This window comes from Mustela erminea, chromosome 1 (genome assembly GCF_009829155.1).
Source record: "Mustela erminea isolate mMusErm1 chromosome 1, mMusErm1.Pri, whole genome shotgun sequence".
Taxonomy (NCBI): Eukaryota; Metazoa; Chordata; class Mammalia; order Carnivora; family Mustelidae; genus Mustela; species Mustela erminea.
This window is the reverse complement of record NC_045614.1, coordinates 105,893,411-105,914,497: the sequence shown is the minus strand read 5'-3', so window position 1 is coordinate 105,914,497 and position 21,087 is coordinate 105,893,411. Positions and strand designations below refer to the sequence as shown.

The window sequence follows — 21,087 nt, the reverse complement described above, 5'->3', positions numbered from 1 at the left end:
CGTTTCTCACTAAAATTCTGTATTCCTGATACCAGGAGAGGTACCACATCTTTAATGGTCTTTTCCAAGCCCAAAGTCCAGAGGAAGTAGCCTGGATTAGGAGGAAGAATAAAATATGCACATGCCTTTCAACTGAGGTTGCTATTAAATAAAGGTCATTGACTTAGAGCCCCTCCCAGGTTTATCAGCAGAGCCTCTTTTATTTATACCCCACCCCATTGCCTTCTAGAAGGTTTCACTTCACTGTTCCTTGCTCCGTCACTTACTAGTTAATGTGATTTTGGTAAATGATTTAAATTCACTAAATTTTAGATTCCTCATGTGAAAAATGCGGCTGGTTGTAAAACGCAACAGGAATATTCTGGTGTAGCAGTTAAAAGCTGGGGATATGGCATGAGAAAATCAGTTCAGATAATTCTCCTACCACTTAACCAGGTGTAAGACATTGGGCAACCCACTTTATTTCTTCTGATGACCCAATTTCCTCTTCCATAAATGAAAATGATAAAAATACCTTCCAGGGTTGTTGTGAGAAACTAATGAGTTAATTCATGCAAAGCATTTAGCACAGTTCCTGAAACATTCTGAGTGTGCAGCATATATTAAAAGTTAATATTAGCTTGAATAATCTACAGTTCCACAAAATCTCAGTGCATGAAAAGCGGCTGGTCCCATTGGAGTTATTGTGAAATGATTCGACCACAGGCAATATTCAGAACTAAATGCTCTTTGGGAAAACTGTAAGTTGTATTTCTAAAAGTGATTGAGCCAATGTCCTAAATGGAATTTTTGCTTTTCGCCCAGAACACCAATTGTCAAAATTAAAGTCAAACACAGGCCAAACAGAAAACTGCTCACCTTTGTAAGACATGAAACTGGGAGAAGGGCTGTAAGATAAACACCAGATTGATTCGAAGATCAATTAGCTCAGGAACTATATAGATGAGCACACACACACACACACACACACACACACACACACACACCCCAGTATACTTGTACTGGAAGAAAACCATGTAATAGGGGATCCTCACCAGCAATGTGATGTGACTTTGTATCTGTGACACTTAACTGAGCCTCATTTTCCCAGTGTAAAGTGGCTATCTGACTGGCTAGCTCCTAGGGATTAAATGAGAACATACATACATGGATGTATGTATGTAATAGTATATAAAGGACACTTTTTTTTTAAAGATTTTATTTATTTATTTGACAGATAGAGATCACAGATAGGCAGAGAGGCAGGCAGAGAGAGAGAGGGAGGAGGAAGCAGGCTCCCCGCTGAGCAGAGAGCCTGATGTGGGGCTCGATCCCAGGACCCTGAGATCATGACCTGAGCCGAAGGCAGAAGCTTTAACCCACTGAGCCATCCAGGCATCCCTATAGAGGGCACTTTTAAAATTATTTTTCTTTCTTTCTTTTTTTAATAGGTAGCTCTTCTACTTCTATCAGAAATGGAGCTAAAATTAGCCAAATTCCTTAGGAAAGAAGAGTTACGGGGTGCTGCTTCAACTAAACATTGTTTCTTCTCAAAATTCTTTTTAGGAGGGATCCTCTTAGTCGTGTGGAATGGTCCATAGGCTCTCTGTCTTTGTTCCTGAATTTTCATTGCATCTGGAGCACTAGCATTTGTGCATAGTTGGTCTTGTGAACATGTCCTTTACCATTTCTTTAAATTTATTTTTTATTTATTTTCGGCATAACAGTATTCATTATTTTTTCACCACACCCAGTGCTCCATGCAATCCGTGCCCTCTATAATACCCACCACCTGGTACCCCAACCTCCCACCCACCCACCAATTCAAACCCCTCAGATTGTTTTTCAGAGTCCATAGTCTCTCGTGGTTCACCTCCCCTTCCAATTTCCCCCAACTCCCTTCTCCTCTCTAACTCCCCATGTCCTCCATGCTATTTGTTATGCTCCACAAATAAGTGAAACCATATGATAATTGACTCTCTCTGCTTGACTGATTTCACTCAGCATAATCTCTTCCAGTCCCATCCATGTTGCTACAAAAGTTGGGTATTCATCCTTTCTGATGGAGGCATAATACTCCATAGTGTATATGGACCACATCTTCTTTATCCATTCGTCCATGGAAGGGCATCTTGGTTCTTTCCACAGTTTGGCGACTATGGCCATTGCTGCTATAAACATTGGGGTACAGATGGTCCTTCTTTTCACTACATCTGTATCTTTGGGGTAAATACCCAGGAGTGAAATGGCAGGGTCATAGGGAAGTTCTATTTTTTAATTTCTTGAGGAATCTCCACACTGTTCTCTAAAGAGGCTGCATCAACTTGCATTCCCACCAACAGTGTAAGAGGGTTCCCCTTTCTCCACATTCCCTCCAACACATGTTGCTTCCTGTCTTGTTAATTTTGACCATTCTAACTGGTGTAAGGTGATATCTCAATGTGGTTTTAATTTTAATCTCCCTGATGGCTAGTGATGATGAACATTTTTTCATGTGTCTGATAGCCATTTGTATGTCTTCATTGGAGAAGTCTCTGTTCATATCTTCTGCCCATTTTTTGATATGCTTGTCTGTTTTGTGTGTGTTGAGTTTGAGGAGTTCCTTTTTTTTTTTTAATTTTTTATTTTTTATAAACATATATTTTTATCCCCAGGGGTACAGGTCTGTGAATCACCAGGTTTACACATTTCACAGCACTCACGAAAGCACATACCCTCCCCAATGTCCATAATCCCACCCCCTTCTCCCAACCCCCCATCTCCCCAGCAACCCTCAGTTTGTTTTGTGAGATTAAGAGTCACTTATGGTTTGTCTCCCTCCCAATTCCATCTTGTTTCATTGATTCTTCTTCTACCCACTTAAGCCCCCATGTTGCATCACCACTTCCTCATATCAGGGAGATCATATGATAGTTGTCTTTCTCTGCTTGACTTATTTCACTAAGCATGATACGCTCTAGTTCCATCCATGTTGTCCAAATGGCAAGATTTCATTTCTTTTGATGGCTGCATAGTATTCCATTGTGTATATATACCACATCTTCTTGATCCATTCATCTGTTGATGGACATCTAGGTTCTTTCCATAGTTTGGCTATTGTGGACATTGCTGCTATAAACATTCGGGTGCATGTGCCCCTTTGGATCACTACGTTGTATCTTTAGGGTAAATACCCAGTAGTGCAATTGCTGGGTCATAGGGCAGTTCTATTTTCAACATTTTGAGGAACCTCCATGCTGTTTTCCAGAGTGGCTGCACCAGCTTGCGTTCCCACCAACAGTGTAGGAGGGTTCCCCTTTCTCCGCATCCTCACCAGCATCTGTCATTTCCTGACTTATTTTAGCCATTCTGACTGGTGTGAGGTGATATCTCATTGTGGTTTTGATTTGTATTTCCCTGATGCCGAGTGATATGGAGCACTTTTTCATGTGTCTGTTGGCCATCTGGATGTCTTCTTTGCAGAAATGTCTGTTCATGTCCTCTGCCCATTTCTTGATTGGATTATTTGTTCTTTGGGTGTTGAGTTTGCTAAGTTCTTTATAGATTTTGGACACTAGTCCTTTGTCTGATATGTCGTTTGCAAATATCTTCTCCCATTCTGTCAGTTGTCTTTTGATTTTGTTAACTGTTTCCTTTGCTGTGCAAAAGCTTTTGATCTTGATGAAATCCCAATAGTTCATTTTTGCCCTTGCTTCCCTTGCCTTTGGCGATGTTCCTAGGAAGATGTTGCTGCAGCTGAGGTCTAAGAGGTTGCTGCCTGTGTTCTCCTCAAGGATTTTGATGGATTCCTTTCTCACATTGAGGTCCTTCATCCATTTTGAGTCTATTTTCGTGTGTGGTGTAAGGAAATGGTCCAATTTCATTTTTCTGCATGTGGCTGTCCAATTTTCCCAGCACCATTTATTGAAGAGGCTGTCTACACATTTAATGCAATCCCTATCAAAGTACCATCCATCTTTTTCAAAGAAATGGAACAAATAATTCTAAAATTTATATGGAACCAGAAAAGACCTCGAATAGCCAAAGGGATATTGAAAAAGAAAGCCAAAGTTGGTGGCATCACAATTCCGGACTTCAAGCTCTATTACAAAGCTGTCATCATCAAGACAGCATGGTACTGGCACAAAAACAGACACATAGATCAATGGAACAGAATAGAGAGCCCAGAAATAGACCCTCAACTCTATGGTCAACTAATCTTCGACAAAGCAGGAAAGAATGTCCAAGAGGAGTTCATTATAGATCCTGGATATCAACCTTTTGTCTGTACTGTCATTTGCAAATATCTTCTCCCATTCCGTGGGTTGCCTCTTTGTTTTTTTGACTGTTTCCTTTGCTGTGCAGAAGCTTTTGATTTTGATGAAGTCCCAAAAGTTTATTTTTGCTTTTGTTTCCTTTGCCTTTGGAGACATATCTTGAAAGAAGTCCTTTATCATTTTTGTAAATCCTTTTATTCTTACACTCATCTTTCACTTATTCATCTAAATATTTGTTGCACAGGCACAGTAGTATGGGTCTTTTGGTTTACAATTCATAACACAATCAGTTACTCTAACCAACATTCTCACAGTACAAAGTTGTAAAATACCTATTCAACCAAGACATGACATCAATGACTCTTAGTACTATAATTACTTTCAGAGAATAGCAATGCCAATTTTTGGCTGTGAAGTGTTAAGTTTTTCCATGGGTGAGTGTTCCAAAAGACTTAGAGTAAGTTAGCTTTTTCTGGGTAGACATCAAATGTTTAGATCTTGAATTGTGACCAAGGAGATAATATCTCTGATTCCTTTGATGGGGCAAGATTTCATCATGTTTGCCTTCTTTTTTTCAAACAACAATCACATCACCAGGTTTCTATTCATTATTCACAATCTACCCTTTGTCATCTTTATCTGAACATGCCAAGATATGTTCCTTATGTGTTCCATGGGAAGCGGTTCTTAGAACTCTACTCTCTTGTCTCCAAATCTGACATGTTTCAAAGGTTCTTTAATGTTAGGATAATATGTCTCTGTTTAATGGATCGTGTTAGTACGGTCATTGTTCCTCACCCCTCTATTACTGCTTTGGTTTGACCACATGTAGGCATTTGTGTTAATTATCACTAATCATCAAGCATTGTTAGTTATAGTTTCATATATTTTGTCTTGCATTCATGCCATGAAGTGTCCTTTGAGTAGGGGAAGAAAATGTCTTGGACTACTTTCACGTTTTCTACATATTGCAATGAGAAATAACCTTTCTCAAGCACTTACTTAGGTGCCATCCCATCATCACAACCTAGTCCATGAAATAGGCATAATTTTATTGAAAGTACTATTATTAATTAATATTCTAATTAATTATAATTAGTATTAAATAATAATATTATAATTATTGATATGTTGAGAAATTATTATTTGTAGATCAAGAAAACTGAGTCTTGAAGATGTTCAAAATAATTATTAAAATAGTTCATCATCTTAAATTTTCCCTTATGCTTCCCTTCTGGAATAAAGAAGTGCCTTTCCTCTTTAGTGGTGTGAATCAAAACTTAGTACCAAAGAGATGAGCATATTATTACTCTCAGTTACACACATTCACATAAAGTCGACTAACAAGAGTGTTAATATGTGGTCTTCCAAAACACAATTAGAAGTAAAAGTGCAACTAAGGACTTTCTTTTGATGTGGCTGGAGTGAAAGAGCAGAAGGCATGGGTCAAAAGGTAATGAGATGCATGGGCTAATCAGCAGGGACAATTTCTAGAGCCAGAATTTACCTTAAACCAAGAACATGCGACAACATGGCATGTTTTGTTAAAGTTTATTCCTGGAATAAGAGCACCACTAAACAAAAGCAGTGTCTCAGACATTATTTGATTCAGTTCCCTTCCTGAAAAAAATAGCTATAGACCATATTTTGCCAATGAGCATCTAGTGTCTGCTTAAGATAGTCACTGACTTATAGGGGTATACTTTCTCTTGCTGGACAGCTGTGGGGCTTTAGTTTTCTGTCGTTGCATAACAAACTTAGTGGCTTAAAACAACAAAATTTATTATCTCAGTTTCTGTGGGTTAGGAGTCTCATTAGCTAGATCATTTGCTCAGTGTCTCAAAAAACTGACATCAAGGTGTCGTCTGGGCTGTGTCCCTTCTGGAAATCAAGGGCCTCTTTCAAGATCTTTTTGCTATTGGCAGGATCCAGTTGTCTGTAGCTCTGACATAGAGATGCCCATTTTCCTGCCGGTTGTCAGCCAGAAGTTGCACTCAGTTCTCTGTTCTTAGAGACAGTCAGAGTTCCTACCACCCTGAGCCTTCCATCATCAAAATGGCAATGGAGAACCTCCCTTGCCTCAAGCCCCTCTCACACTCTTAATCTCTCTAACTTCAGGAAGGACACAGTATCATTTCTGGCTCACCTGATAAGGTGAGGCCCACTCAGACAATCTTCCTTTTGATGAACTCAGCTGAGTTCAAGTTAATTAGAGCTGTAAAACCCATTTTGCCACATAACGTTACATAATCACAGGAATTACAGCTCATCATATTTATGGGTTCCACCACACTCAGCTGAAGGGAATTATATAAGGGCAAGTTCAGTGGAGAGTTGTCATGTTAAAATTCTCCCACCACAAATGGTTAGGAAATTCTTCTATAATGAAAATAAATCAGGCTGGGTTATCCCAGCTTCTACTCTGTTCTCCACATCAACCATTCAACTACTGGAAGACAAGGGCCTTGACTGCTCTTTGGGGAACTATTCCCAATGTCCTTTAAATAATTGTTATTTGTGATATCCAGATATCCCTCTAGAAACACTATGCTTCTTGTGTGAATCTTAGGATGAAATATAACTCCTTAGAGATTTCCTAAATAGTGCAGATTATAGCAGGACTATTACTTCTTCTATTATGCAGAACAGACTTCTATTGAGACATCCAAGGATTAATTTTTTATAGCAATATCATCCTGGCAACTAAAATTCAGTCATAACCAAATAAAGAACTTTAATTACTTTCTCATGCATAGCCACTAAGCCCAAGTCATTGATATTCCCACATTCTGTCACCTAGATTGTTATCTCTCCCTCATAGTAAGGCCTCAGTTGCAGATTAGATAAGCTTGCCTTCATCCGAGCTGTCAATATAAATGTTGACAAAAGATAAAAGCTAATAGAGCATGATTTTTATTTTCCTTTTTAATCCTTTGAGTAGGGTTTGTGTGTGTGTGTGTGTTTGTGTGTGTGTGTGTGTGTGTGTGTTTTCTTAAAGATTTTATTTATTTTTTTATTTGACAGACAGAGATCATAAGTAGGCAGAGAGGCCAGCAGAGAGAGAGAGAGGCTGAACAGAGAGCTTAATGCGGGGCTCAATCCTAGGACTCTGGGATCATGACCTGAGCCAAAGACAGAGGCTTTAACCCACTGAGCCACCCAGGTGCCCCTGTTTGTGTGTTTTTTAATAGAAGATGAAGAGTACATGATGTCTAAAATAACTTAGACATTCTAAATTCCTAATTTTTCCTACTAACTCTTCACACAGTTTCCATAATGGTAGACCTCAAGCAATTCTCACTACCCAAGTTTAATCAGAGAAAGGGGAGATATTCCTAAGCTCAATTTCACCTACTATATGCAATTCTGCATTTTTCAAATTGCCCACATATTTAAGTCCTGACTCCTTGGATTTAAATAACTCTTTGTATTGTCATAGCATTCCCCATGTTTTATATGTGGCCCTTAAAAACCTTTTAAGTCAGGAGGGATAAGTGATGTTGTTTGGAGCAACTAGCAAGGTCCCAAAAGTTGTCCACACCATGTGGTTAGCAGTGGTTCTTTGACTAAAGCCCAGTTCTGTGGTCTTAGAGTCCAGGAGTGCTCCACTGGTTCCCCGAAAAAAGTTACCACGAAGTGAAGTGCTCTCCAGTCAAATCTGTGTCCTCCACACCAAGTACCCATTCTTCCCTCTGGAGCTGCTTCCAATTGTAATATTGACACTTAGTTGGTAGGTGTTTGTACAGGCGTGGGGGTACCAACTGAATGGTTGGGCTTTGCAACACATGTGAACAAAACATCTCTTGTGTTTCAGAGGCAGAATCAAGGTCATCTCCACAAAGTAAACGCAGCAAGAATAGCCAAAGACCATCCCAAAATAAATGCTAATATTGCACACAGTATGCCTCCAGACTCGCGTGACTGAGGAGAGGTATCTATGTTCCCTCTGTGATTAAGAGAATTAAAATACCAGGCTATAAACTTTACAAATATGCACATCGTTAGGGAAAAATAATAAGCTACCAAAGATTTTCATGAACACTCATCTACACATTGAAAAAAACATCAGAATTAGCACAGAACTGTTGAATAGTGAACACAGGTAAGTTAGGTTTTAGTTCTTTAAATCCCTTCAGTCTAAAGATTGTAAGCACTGTAACATTGTCAAGATCAGCATGGTATAATAACAGAAGTGATGTGAACCATATTTGGAATCTAAACTTTCTAGTGGCCGCGTGAAAGCAGTAAGAAGAAGTAGGTGAAATCAATTTTCATAATATAGTTCATTTAATCCAACATATCCAAAAGTTGTCATTTCAATGTGTAACCAATATAAAAATTACTAACGAGATATTTCACTTTCTTTTGCTGTCTTAAAATGTGATATGTATGCTATATGTATGCTATACATACACATTTCATTTTGGTCCAGCTACTTTATTAGAGCTCAAAACCACATGTGGCCAGTGCCTGTCTTCTTAGACAGTGCAGATATAAACGACATCATTTATTTCTCTTAGGTTCACAAAGAAAGGTATGTGGAGAGAGGGTGGGTGTGGATTTCCCACAGATCTCACGGGGAACCAGGAGGCCAAGCAGGAAACGGACACCCTTCTGCTATGTGAACCGTATCCCTTGGGCCCCTCCCCTTGCAGCTTGCTCTCTCTGATCCAGCCCTCCCGTTCCTTCTCTCTTTCTCATTGTCTCGCTGTGGGCGTGACTGCCCTGTAAACATCATGGAGTGTGAAGGGGGAAGAAGTGGGCTGCATTTCCACCCGTCCCTTGTAGGCTGAAGACCTTAGGCGAGTTACTTAACCTCCCTGGTCTCAAATGTCCTTCCTATGTGATAGGATTAATTCTTCAACACTGAGTTCTGAGGATCAAATAAAATAACAACTGTAAACCTGTCAGTCCTAAATAGGCACTGTAATTTTCAAGGTTTTAATGATTGTTTTTCTTTTTTATTTGAGACTTTTTAAATTTAAGACTTCGCTTATTTATTGGAAAGAAAGAGAGTGTGCAAGAGAGAGCATGAATTGGAGGTGGGGGTGGGAAGAAGGTGGCAGAGGGAGAAGGAGAGGCAGACTCCCCACTGAGCAGGAAGCCTGATGCGGGGCTCTATCTTAAAATCCCGGGATCATAACCGACCCAAAGGCAGATGCTTAACTGATCGAGCAACCGAAGCACCCCAGTAATTGTTTTTGAAGTGTATATATATTTAGTGGAAAAGGTAACAGGGAAAAAGGTGAAAACTTTAAAAAAAACAGGTGTTAAATCCCAGACCACACTACACTTTAAACCTCTCTATGCTGTTTGCATAACTTCAGCCCAAAGCACACGGAGCCTAAGTTAAACAGATATACCAAAAACATAAGAATTTTTTTTAAAAGTTTCAGTTTTTGCCCGAGTTTGCCAATTACCTGGAGACCCAGATGATAAGGGGGAGACACCTTAAGGAGCACCATGTAGGGTACATGTTGACTACTCTACAAAATGTCTAAGAAGGAAGAAGTTTCATTTGGTCTGATGCATATAAGGATGGCAATAACTCAGTCATCTAGAAAACACGACTTTCTCAGCCCCTGCAGTTTTCCTGAATATAAAATTGTGACCTCAGATCTCAGGGAGCCTTACCATACTTAAACCTCTGCAGTTCCTAAAGCCAGCCCCAATACAGTAGCACCTGCCCACAGCCTCGGGTACTTGAGAAGACTGTAATCACGAAAAGGGAAGACTCACCAGTTCATTCTCCTCTCCTTGGTTGAGCAAACCCCGGTGGTCCTTACTCTTCTCTTCCATCTAAACAAGACCTCCAGGATAATTCTTTGGGGAAAATCAATACCAGTTGAGGCTATGGGAACTCAGAACAGTCACTACTTGTCACTGCTGTTCTTAGGTGCTTTTAAAATCTCCTAGCACATACTTCACCTATCAGGCTAACAAAGAGAAGAGAGGAAATACTCTCATCAGCCACAGGATTGGTCTGCTAACCTATCGGCTTGTTGTGTTGTTTTTGTGTTTTTTTTTCTTCCTCCCTGGTGTTTATTTGTGGAACTAAATGTGAACGCCTCTAGACTTAAGTTGTCGAACCAGAAAGACAAATAATTTCTTGTGCTGTCCCTAAATGTCTCAACTAACAAATGAGAATAGTCACTTTACTAAAATCCCAAAACAGGTGCACCTCGTTGGCTCAGTTGGTTAAGCGACCAACTCTTGATTCCTGCTCAGGTCGTGAGCTCAGGGTCATGAAGCTGAGCCCTGCATGGGTCTACCTACACTCAGTGCAGAGTCTGCTTGTCCCTCTTTCTCTGTTCCTCCCCACTGTCTCTCTCTCTCAAATAAATACATAAAATCTTAAAATAACAACAACAACCACCTAAGACAGAAAGATTAAGCAATGAGAGATAAATAAAAACCATGTGGACTTTGGGGAAGTAATGGATATGTTGGGGTGACAAAGAGATTTTAAGGAAGGAGGGTTGGCTCCTGGCAGGGAATGTAGCAATTATTTTGGAATTAGGAAAACCTGAATTCTAATCCCTGCTCTACCGATGATGCTGGACAGATCAGGGTCATCTGAATATTAGATTACATTTACAAATATAAATGTAATTTATAATCTATAAATTTATAATATATTATAACATATATTATAAGCTTATAGTTTAATCTAAATACAGATTAAATATAAATCTATATTTATAGATTGTATTTATATTAGATTCTATTTCAATCTGCATATTAGTTTTCTAATATGTAAAATATCAAAAACAGTTATAGAGTTGATAGGAAGATCTAATATGATATTTGTAAAATATCATCTATAGCTCCTGTCATATTCCATAAAAGATAATCATCATCACCATCATCATAAACTAATTGAGAGAAGTTTTTTTAAAAGTAAACTATAATAATAATAATTTGGTTCTTTTCATTTTCTCTTTTTAGTTTGCAAAAAATTTTCAGAGAAATATATAATGCAGGAAAAATGAGAAAGGCTGAATATTAGGATATCATATAAATTTCCATGATTATATAATCACCAGTGAATTTGATATTTTTATCAAAAAATAAGTACACTAGGATCCATTCAAGGGCTGGTTTATTTGTTTCCAATAAACACTTTTATCTTTTTTTTTTTAATTTTTATTACATCCAGTCCAATGAGCAAAATCCTTGCCACTTTGACCATAGAAGAAAACTTACTGGGAATCAAGACTACAGAGAATGATACTTGACTCTTTTTACTGAGAGGGAGTTATTGGGTGCCTTGAGGAGGAACTCGTGCCACCTTGAAGTTTAGAGAATCCAGTGTGCTCTCTGGCCCAGGAGGAAGTGACGGATGAAAGTAAACAGCTTTTCATGCCAGAGAGGCTACCGAGGTGCCCACACTATAGAATACTATGTCATCACAAATGCTGCATTTTAAGTATCACCAATTTAAGGTAGAACTAAAATATGGAGAAAGGAGTCCTGAGCTTTGGTAGAATCTAATTAAAGACTTGAGTAGTGCTCATTCACTTCTTACCCATTAACTATACACTAATATTTCTGGCTAAAAGAACATTTCCTTTGTCTGGCAGCCTGACTTCAGCTAAAGCACCACGATGAGTCATGATTATAACTAAGAGTGGGCACATGACCTAGTTTTCAACGATATATGCAAAGGAAAGACAACTGGGGGCAGAGGTCTTCTGGAAAAGATTATCCTATTTTTTAAATTATCCTATCGATGAAAGAGCGAGAATAACTTATTTTCTACCAATGCCAAAAAGTGCAGCAAAGGACAAAAGAGCTTAGGTCCTTATGATACCACTAAGCCATGGCACTATGGCTGGGACTACTAACTCTAGACATCTTTCCAATATGTAATGAGATGTTCTTAATAAAACTGCTGCTGTTTGTGGTTTCTGCTACTTATAGCCCAGAGACACAAAATATAACACTCATCAAAACTTTGTTCAACACTTACTCAGCAATTACATGTTTAACAGCAGATATTTCAGACCCTTGTCAGCCCCTTGGGATTCAGTGGCAAAAAAGAAATTCATTACCCTGAGGGACTTTACAGATGTTTAGGAGAGACAGACCAGTAAGCAGCCTCTTAAACAGAAAGGATCTAGAACTCAGACTGAATTGCTGAGACAAGAACTGCTTCCTGAAAGAAATGACATCTATGCTGACATCTCAAAGACGAGTAGAAACTAACCAGGTGGGAGGAATGGGGTATAGTGGTAGGTGGTGAGCACAATCTAGGACAGAGAACAAAAGAGAATGTGTGACAATGTTCAAGAGAGATGAGAAAATATAGCCTGTGTGGTGTATCAAGAGAAATCAAAGTAAGACTTGAGAATAGAAGGGAAGAAGGGAGGCACTGAGCGATGATGACGGAGATGTGAACAGAGGTGTGCCTGACCACTAAGAGCTTGTACACAGGCCAAACTGGTTAATCCATTCTGTGTTTGTGTTTGTGTGTGTGTGTTTGCTTTGTATGTGGCTAAAGGGCTCTCTCTACTCACCAAACCAAAGACCTTAGCTTCTTTCTACAGATGACCAATATTCTTTCAGTTAAACATGAACTCTTCTAATAATCACAACTGTTCACAAATACCTCATAAGTAATGAGCTCCCCAACCCCAGAGGTATACATGCTGACATTCGGCCTGTTCACCATACAGATAATTAAGATTTTAGGTCAAAGTTTGTATTAGGTAATCTTGAGGTTCTTTAAGTACTGAGCACTTGCTTCAGCCACCAGAGGATTTGCTCTGCAGAGAAAATTATCACATCTGCTTTAAACCCTAACTCCTGGGGTTAGGGTTTTCGATATTAAAAGAGATTAGAAGTAAAACAGGTATTAAAAGTCAAAAGATCTACTTTCAAATGTCCATAAGCAAGAAAATGCCAGTCATACCCCCATGGCTTAATCAGCCCCGTGAAGGCCACGGGTGGAAGAGTCACCAATTGTGCTGATGCATGTAGCAGGGACGTGGGGACATAGGAGTGGAGGATAGGGAGGGGATGAAAGGGTCTCTTGTGGGAGGAGTAGCTTCAGCATTGCTGGGAACGGCTTCCTCTAGGCTGCTCCGTCATAGCACCCAGGAGGCTGTAACTTAAGTTGGGACTCTCCAGATTTCTTTTCTATCTAAAGGGACCAGATTCTTGACCTCTTGTGACTGGAAGCAAAACACAGTGCCTCCTGGTAAACCCCGAAGGCAAACTCCTTATTAATGAAAAGAAGTTGTCAGCACCATATGCCATAAGGTAGGATCTCCAGAGATAGGAGGGAAGGAAGGAGCAGAATGATTAAATGCAAAGGAAAAGGAGTGAAATGCTCACTTCATGAAAATACTCTCCTCACCTGAAGAACTGGTTCCCCCCAGAACCCTAGTCTTAGACCTAATAGGGCCTTACTGTTCAGAGTGAAGCCAGAGGAAGTAAAGGACTAAGAGTATCTCATCTCCTCTCACAGTTCCTGACTCAGGACACAATTTCCAGAAAACAGGAAAGAAACATGGAGATGGAAGGACATTTGCTCAGAGCGACACAACACAATAAAGGCAGATCAAGAACTCAGAGACAGGTCTCTGGTCTGTGGCCCAGCTTATTTCCACTAGGAAATACTTCCCCCTCTTCTGCTGTATTTTCTCAAGAACTCTTTTCTGATTCTGGAGAGGTGAAGGTCCTGGGGGGATTATATGGATTAGGAGAGTAGGGATGTCTCTACCTCTAGTACATGAGCCTTATAAAATGAAGACGCAGTATGCATGGTGGAGTATGTTAGAACAACACTGCACCTTCTTATTTGGCAGGGACATGATTACCTATCTTCACGTCCCCATGACCTAAAGGGAAACCAGGCTGGATTTGGATGTCTTATCTAGATTTCAAAGCTCCCTTGCTGTTTTCTCTACTAACTACTGAAGCCTTATTAGGGCATCCCATTTCATAAACACTGTCGAATGTCTACACTGGCAATACTGTTTAGTTAAGGTAAGCTGACAGCTAGAACAGCCACAAAGAATAACATTTGTCAGTGGTTTAACATAGTAGAAGAGTGGTCTAAAATTGTGGTGGTGGGAGGGCATTGGTAGAGCAGTGGAAGGAAGAGAAGTTATCCTCCAAGCAGTGATCCTGAGTCCCAGGGTCCTTCTTTCTTGTGTCTCCATCATCTTCAGCAAGTAGCTTCCAAGGCTGTTGTGGTTATTACAAAAGAATGCCTAGAGGATAATCAGTGAAGGTCTCTATGGACCAGTCCTGAAAGAGGTACTTTTACTGTACTAGAAGATTAGCTAGAGCTCGGCCAGATGCCTATACCTGACTAACTGCAAAGTTGACTAGGAAATGTGGTCCACCTGTGTGCCAGGAGGAAGAGGAAGTAAATACGGTGGTTGCTAGCAGTCTCTTCCACACAGACTCTATGAAGGTTGAAGGGATGGACAGGCTGGATCCTTGTCCTCAGGGGACTCAGGCCCAAAGAAAGGGGAAAAACAACACAGAGGTGGCTGCTATACAAGGCAAAGTGAGAAAGGCTTGGGTTATTGCAGGATTAAGAAGGAGTATCTCTAAGAGGCCCTGATATTGGTTGACAGGGTATTGAGTAGCCTATGATATCCAGTTGAGTGACCTTGAGAGCTCTTTGCAACAACCACAAGGTGAGGGAGAAACTCATATTTCAATACATGACTAATCCTCCATCTGAAATATGGACTCAAAGATGTGGGTAAACATCTACTCTTTAACTGCACTCAGTCTGTCACCCACTCCTTGCCCCTGCCACCCCTAATCACCACTGCACCAAAACCTACACATTTTCTACAGATTAGAACAGAGCAGAGGGAGCTCCCTTTAGGAAACACAAATATGGGATGTTTAAGCTGAAGTCATGGTTTGTCTTTCATATTCCCTACCTTAATTTTCTATTTAGAAGATCCACAAATTGAAAATGTGATAAATATGTCAAAACTTAAATGAATAGAAGTAAAATTTTATCTTATCTAGGGACAAAAAAGAGCCCAAACTATGAAAAAGGACCTTCTCTTATTAATTCTCAACTTCTTGTTGTCCTATTAATTCATATAGCAAACAACTTCCAAGCTCTTAGACTGTTAGACCTGAAGGGGTTGCAGAAATGAATCAGACACTAACCCTGCCCTTAGTAAGTTAACAGTTTGTAAGAAAACTAGACAAAAATATGACTCCTCTATGGGAAGAACAAATGGAATAGGCCAGATGGAGAGAAAATAGAAGAGGGAGAGAGCTCTGAATCCAGCAGCTCAAAGGACTAACAAAGGTGTGTGTCTAGTAGCTTATTCACCTTCATGAGCTCACAGAGAATTTTGAAAATCTGACGAACTTCATAGATTATCTCCTCCTAAGAATGGAATTCTAGGAGTGGGCAACATGGTCTGAGATCTCCCGGGTTATGGGAGGAGAAGCTGTTCCCCTGCTTGGAGTGCATGTGGGAGTGGTGGCATAGGAACAAAAGACCTGTGGACACCATTGACTTGCTCCTTTCGCTACCACAGGAACAAAGACACTGGCTGAAGGCAGCAAACCTTAGCGCTGGCTTTTAGGTCCACTTTGCCACAAACTCCATACCATGGTATGGTTGCACAACCAATTTTAGGACAAGCGGGTACCAGCCACAGGGCAGCAAGACCCTCCCCCAGAGGATTAGTGCTGGTCTGTGTGCGTGCGTGTGTGTGGTGGGGGGGGGGGGGGGGGGTCTCTAAAATTTGGAGTTTAGAAACCCTGCTGCACACCTGAAATAAAACACAGAAGTGCTGTGCCCTTTGGCAGATGGACAGGCCAGACACAGGCAGGGTGAAGATGGGGATCTGGTGGAAGCCTGGGACACAAGAGAGTGTCCTTCTCTGTGCTCTTCTGTGAGGGATTTCTGAGGAATACCAGCCCTGAGTTCCCAGCTCTGGGGATGGGGAATGCAGGATGGTGCCATTTCCCCAGACCCCACCCCACCCATTAGCACTGACCGACCTCAGGGAGCATAACAGTGCCACCTAGTGGAAGCTGGAGCTGCTTACACCAAGCTCTGAACCCCTGAGCCCTGCAGGTGTAGATGGACTAGGATACATTCTCCTGAGAATCAGAGCAGCAGGCCCCTCCCACAGAAGACCAGCACAAACCCCTTGGCCACACCAAATCTACTGATTAGAGAGTGGAGCAAAGCTTCAGCTCTAGAGGAAAAAGGATCTAGCTTCTTTTTTATTTTTTATTTTTATTTTTTTGTTTTTAAAATTTTTAATTTATCTTTATTATTATTACTATTATTATTACTATTTGCATCTAGCTTCTTTTAATGAGCAGACCAAAACACACTTAGGATCTGGCTTCCCGTTTTGTTTTGTTTTGTTTTGTTTTGTTTTGTCTGGATCTACCTTCTTTTAATGAGCAAACCAAAACACACTTGTTCTAGTTTCCTTTCTTTTATTTTTTGTTTTGTTTTGGTTTGGGGTTGCTTTGTTTTGTTTTGGCTTTTGGTTTGTTTGTTTGTTTATTGGACCTCTTTTTAATATAGCTGTTAGTCTCAGGAGCAGGATACAATAGGCTTTACTAATCATTACACACACACACACACACACAAGAAAATAGTGACCCAGACATAATGACAAGATGAAGCAATTCACCCCAAAAGAAAGAACAGGAAGAATTCACTGCCAGGGATTTAATTAGTAGAGATACAAGTAAGATTTAATCAATACAGATACAAGTTATTTAAAATAATAATTACAAGGATACTACCTGGGATTGAGAAAAGTATTGAAGACACTAGAGAATCCCTTACTCTGGAGGTAAAAAGAACTAAAACCTAGTCAGAAATAAGAAATGATCTAACCAAAATGCAAAACAATCGATTCAATGACAATGAGGATAGATAAAGCAGAGGAATGAGTGAATCAATGATATAGAAGATAAAATTTTGGAAAACAATGAAGGTGAAAGAGAGTGGGAAAGAAAGGTATTGTATCACCAGTGTAGACTTAGGGAACTTGGAGAAAACTTAAAGCATAATAACATTCATATCATAGTCATCCTAGGAGAAAAAAAAGAAAAAGGAGCAGAATATTTATTTGAGCAAATTATAGCTGAGAACTTTCCTAGTCTGGAGATGGAAACAGACACTGAAATCCAAGAAGCTCAGAGATCTCACATTAAATTCAACAAAAGCTGGCCATCACCAAAGACATATAGTCAGATTCACAAAATACACAGACAAGGAAATAATACTGAAAAGCAACAACGGAAAAGTCTGTAACAGATGAGTTTGCAGCAGATCGACCCATAGAAACTTGGCAGACAAGAAAAAAGTGACACAATATATTCAACGTGTTGAAAAATATACAGCCAAGAATACTTTATCCAGCAAGTCTGTCATTCAGAATACAAGCAGAAATAAAGTTTACCTAGCAAACAAACTAAAATAGTTGACCACTAAACCAGCCCTGAAAGGAATATTAAAGGGGACTCTTTGAGGGGGGGAAATAAGACCAAAAGCAACCGAGACTAGAAAGGAACAGAGAACATCACCAGAAACACCAACTTTATAAGTAGCACAATGGCACTAAATGCATATCTTTCAATAATCTCTGCATGTAAATGGACTAAATGCTCCAATCAAAATACATAGGGTTTATGTACCACACTCAGTGCTCCATGCAATACATGCCCTCCTTAATACCCAACCTTGGAACACTGAAAAAGTAAAATTGAATTAAAAAAATAAAAAAGCAAGAACAAAAATAAAAGACATAGGGTAACAGAATGGATAAAAACAAGACCCATCTCTATGCCATCTATAGAGCCATAGGTAATGCTGCCTCCTGCATACAGGAGACTCATTTTAAACCTAAAGATAACTGCAGACTGAAAGTGAGGGGATGGAAAGTCGTCTATCATGCTAATGGATATCAAAAGAAAGCTGGAGTCGTGTGCCTGGGGGGCTCCATCCCTAAAGCATCCAACTCTTGACTTCAGCCCAGGTCATCGTCTCAGGGTTGTGAGATCAAGCCCTGCATTGGGGCTTGATTCTCTCTCCCTTCTCTCTCTGCCTCTTCCCCTCTACCACCCTGCTCAAACTCTCTCTCTCTCAAAAGAAAGAAAAAAAGAAACAAAGAGAGAAAGCAAGCAAGCAAGCTAGAGTAGCCATACTTATATCAGACAAACTAGATTTGTAACAAGACTGTAACTAGACTTGTAACAAACTAGATTTGTAACTAGACTGTAACAAGCAATGAAGAAGGGCATTATATCATAATTAACGGGTCTATCCATCAAGAAGATCTAACAATTGTAAATATTTATGTGCCTACCTTGGGGGCACTCTAATACATAAAACAATTAAGAGTAAACATGAAGAAACTCACTGATAATAGTATAATAATATTAGGGAACTTTAATACCCCACTTATAGCAATGGACAGATCATCTAAGCAGAAAATCAAGGAGAAAACAATGGCTTTCAATGACATACTGGACCAGACAGACTTCAGATATATTCAGAACATATCAACCTAAAACAACAGGATACAAATTCTTTTCAAGGTACATCCCACATTCTCTTGAATAGATCAAATACTGGGTCACAAATCAGCCCTCAAAAAGTACAGAAAGATTGAGATCATGCCATGCATACTTTCAGACCACAATGCTATGAAACTTGAAGTCAACCACAAGAAAAATTTAAGGAAGATCAGAAATACATGGATATTAAAGAACATCCTACTAGAGAATGAAAATTAAAGAAGAAATTAAAAAAAATACACAGAAGCAAATAAAAATGAAAACATAACAGTCCAAAACCTTAGGGATACACCAAAGGTGGTCCTAATAGGGTAGTATATTGCAATACATGTCTACTTCAAAAAGCAAGAAAAGTTTCAAATACATAAATACAATAGGCTAGAAAATGAACAACATAAAGCCTAAAGCCAGCAAAAGAAGGAAAATAATAAATATTAGAGCAGAAATAAATGATACAGAAACAAACAAACAAAAAATCCCCAGTAGAACAGTTCAACAAAACTAATTAATAAAATTGATAAATCCCTAGCCAGACTTATCAAAAAGAAAAGATAAAGGACTCAAATAAAATCATGAATGAAAGAGGAGAGGTCACAACCAACACCACAGAAACACAAGTAAAAAAGAATATTATAAAAAATTATATGCCAACAAACTGGGCAATCTAGAAGAAATGGACAAATTCCTAGAAACATACAAACTACCAAAACTGGAACAAGAAGAAATAGAAAATTTGAGCAGACCCATAACCAGCAAAAAAATTGAATTAGTAACCAAAAATCTTTCAACAATCTAAAGTGTAAGGCCAGATGGCTTCCCGGGGAAATTCTACAAGTCATTTAAAGAGTTAATACCTATCTTCCCAAACTCTTCCAAAAACAGAAGTGGAAAGAAAACTTCCAAACTCATTTTATGAGGCCAACATTACATGGATTCCAAAACCAGACAAAGACCCAGTAAAAAGGAAAACTACAGGCCAATACACCTGATGAACATGGATGCAAAAATTCTCAAAAAGATAATAGCAAATCTGAGGCACTTGAATGGCTCTGTCAGTTAAGCATTTGCCTTTTCTCGGATCATGAACTCAGGGTCCTGGAATTGAATCTTACATCTGGCTCCCTGCTCAGTGGGGACCCTGCTTGGCCCTCTCTCTGCCCCCCAACCATTGTGCACTCTCTTCTTCTCTAAAATAAATAAATAAAATCTTAAAAAAAAAAAAAAAGAAAGAAAGATACTGGTAAATCCAATCCAACAGGATATTAAAAGAATTATTCACCACAATCAAGTGGAATTTATTCCTGAGCTGCAGGGGTGGTTCAGTATTCACAAACAACTCAACATGATACAACACATTAACAAAAGAAATGATAAGAACAATATGATCCTGTCATTGCAGAAAAAGCCTTGGACAAAATATAGCATCAGTTCTTGATAAAAATTTGAAAAAGAAAAAATATATTATTTAATATTACTGCTTTAGAATATGATAGGGAATGAATGCTTTAGAATATGATAGAATATGATAGGGAATGAATAAAAAATATATTATTTAGTATTACTGCTTTAGAATATGGTAGGGAATGAATCTGTTTCCCCACTTTTAAAAATTGACTTAAAATATATTTTTATTTTTTATTTTTTAATTAATTAATTTATTTTTTTAAGTAAACATATAATGTATTTTTATCCCCAGGGGTACAGGTCTGTGAATCGCCAGGCTTACACATTTCACAGCACTCATGATAGCACATACCCTCCCCAATGTCCATATCCCTACCACCCTCTCCTGTCCCCCCTCCCCCCAGCAACCCTCAGTCTGTTTTTTGAGATTGAGTCTTTTATGGTTTGTCTCCCTCCCAATCCCACCTTCTTTCATTTTTTCTTTTCCTACCCCCAAACCCTCCACATTGCATATCCACTTCCTCATATCAGGAAGATCATATGATAGTTGTCTTTCTCCGATTGACTTATTTCGCTAAGAATAATACCCTCTAGTTCCATCCATGTCTTCGCAAATGGCAAGATTTCATTTCTTTTGATGGCTGCAAAGTATTCCATTGTATATATATACCACATCTTCTCTATCCATTCATCTGTTGATGGACATCTAGGTTCTCTTCATAGTTTCGCTATTGTGGACATTGCTGCTATAAACATTCGGGTGCACGTGCCCCTTCAGAGCACCACGTTTGTATCTTTAGGATATATACCCAGTAGTGCAATCGCTGGGTCATGAGGTAGCTCTATTTTCAGTCTTTTGAGGAACCTCCACACTGTTTTCCAGAGTGGTTGCACCAGCTTGCATTCC

At 39.3% G+C, this 21,087-nt stretch overlaps 1 protein-coding gene across 3 annotated transcripts in view; it reads right to left on the bottom strand.

Moving 5' to 3' along the window:
• ATP13A5 (ATPase 13A5) overlaps nt 1–10,184 on the bottom strand; it is a 105,169-nt gene extending 94,985 nt beyond the window's left edge. For all 3 annotated transcript variants that reach the window (XM_032337717.1, XM_032337725.1, XM_032337731.1), the window contains exon 1: nt 9,975–10,184. In XM_032337717.1, coding sequence (XP_032193608.1) covers nt 9,975–10,034 — 60 coding nt within the window. In that variant the 5' untranslated portion in view covers nt 10,035–10,184. The remainder of the gene's footprint in view (nt 1–9,974) is intronic.
• Between the last annotated feature and the right edge of the window lie 10,903 nt (nt 10,185–21,087).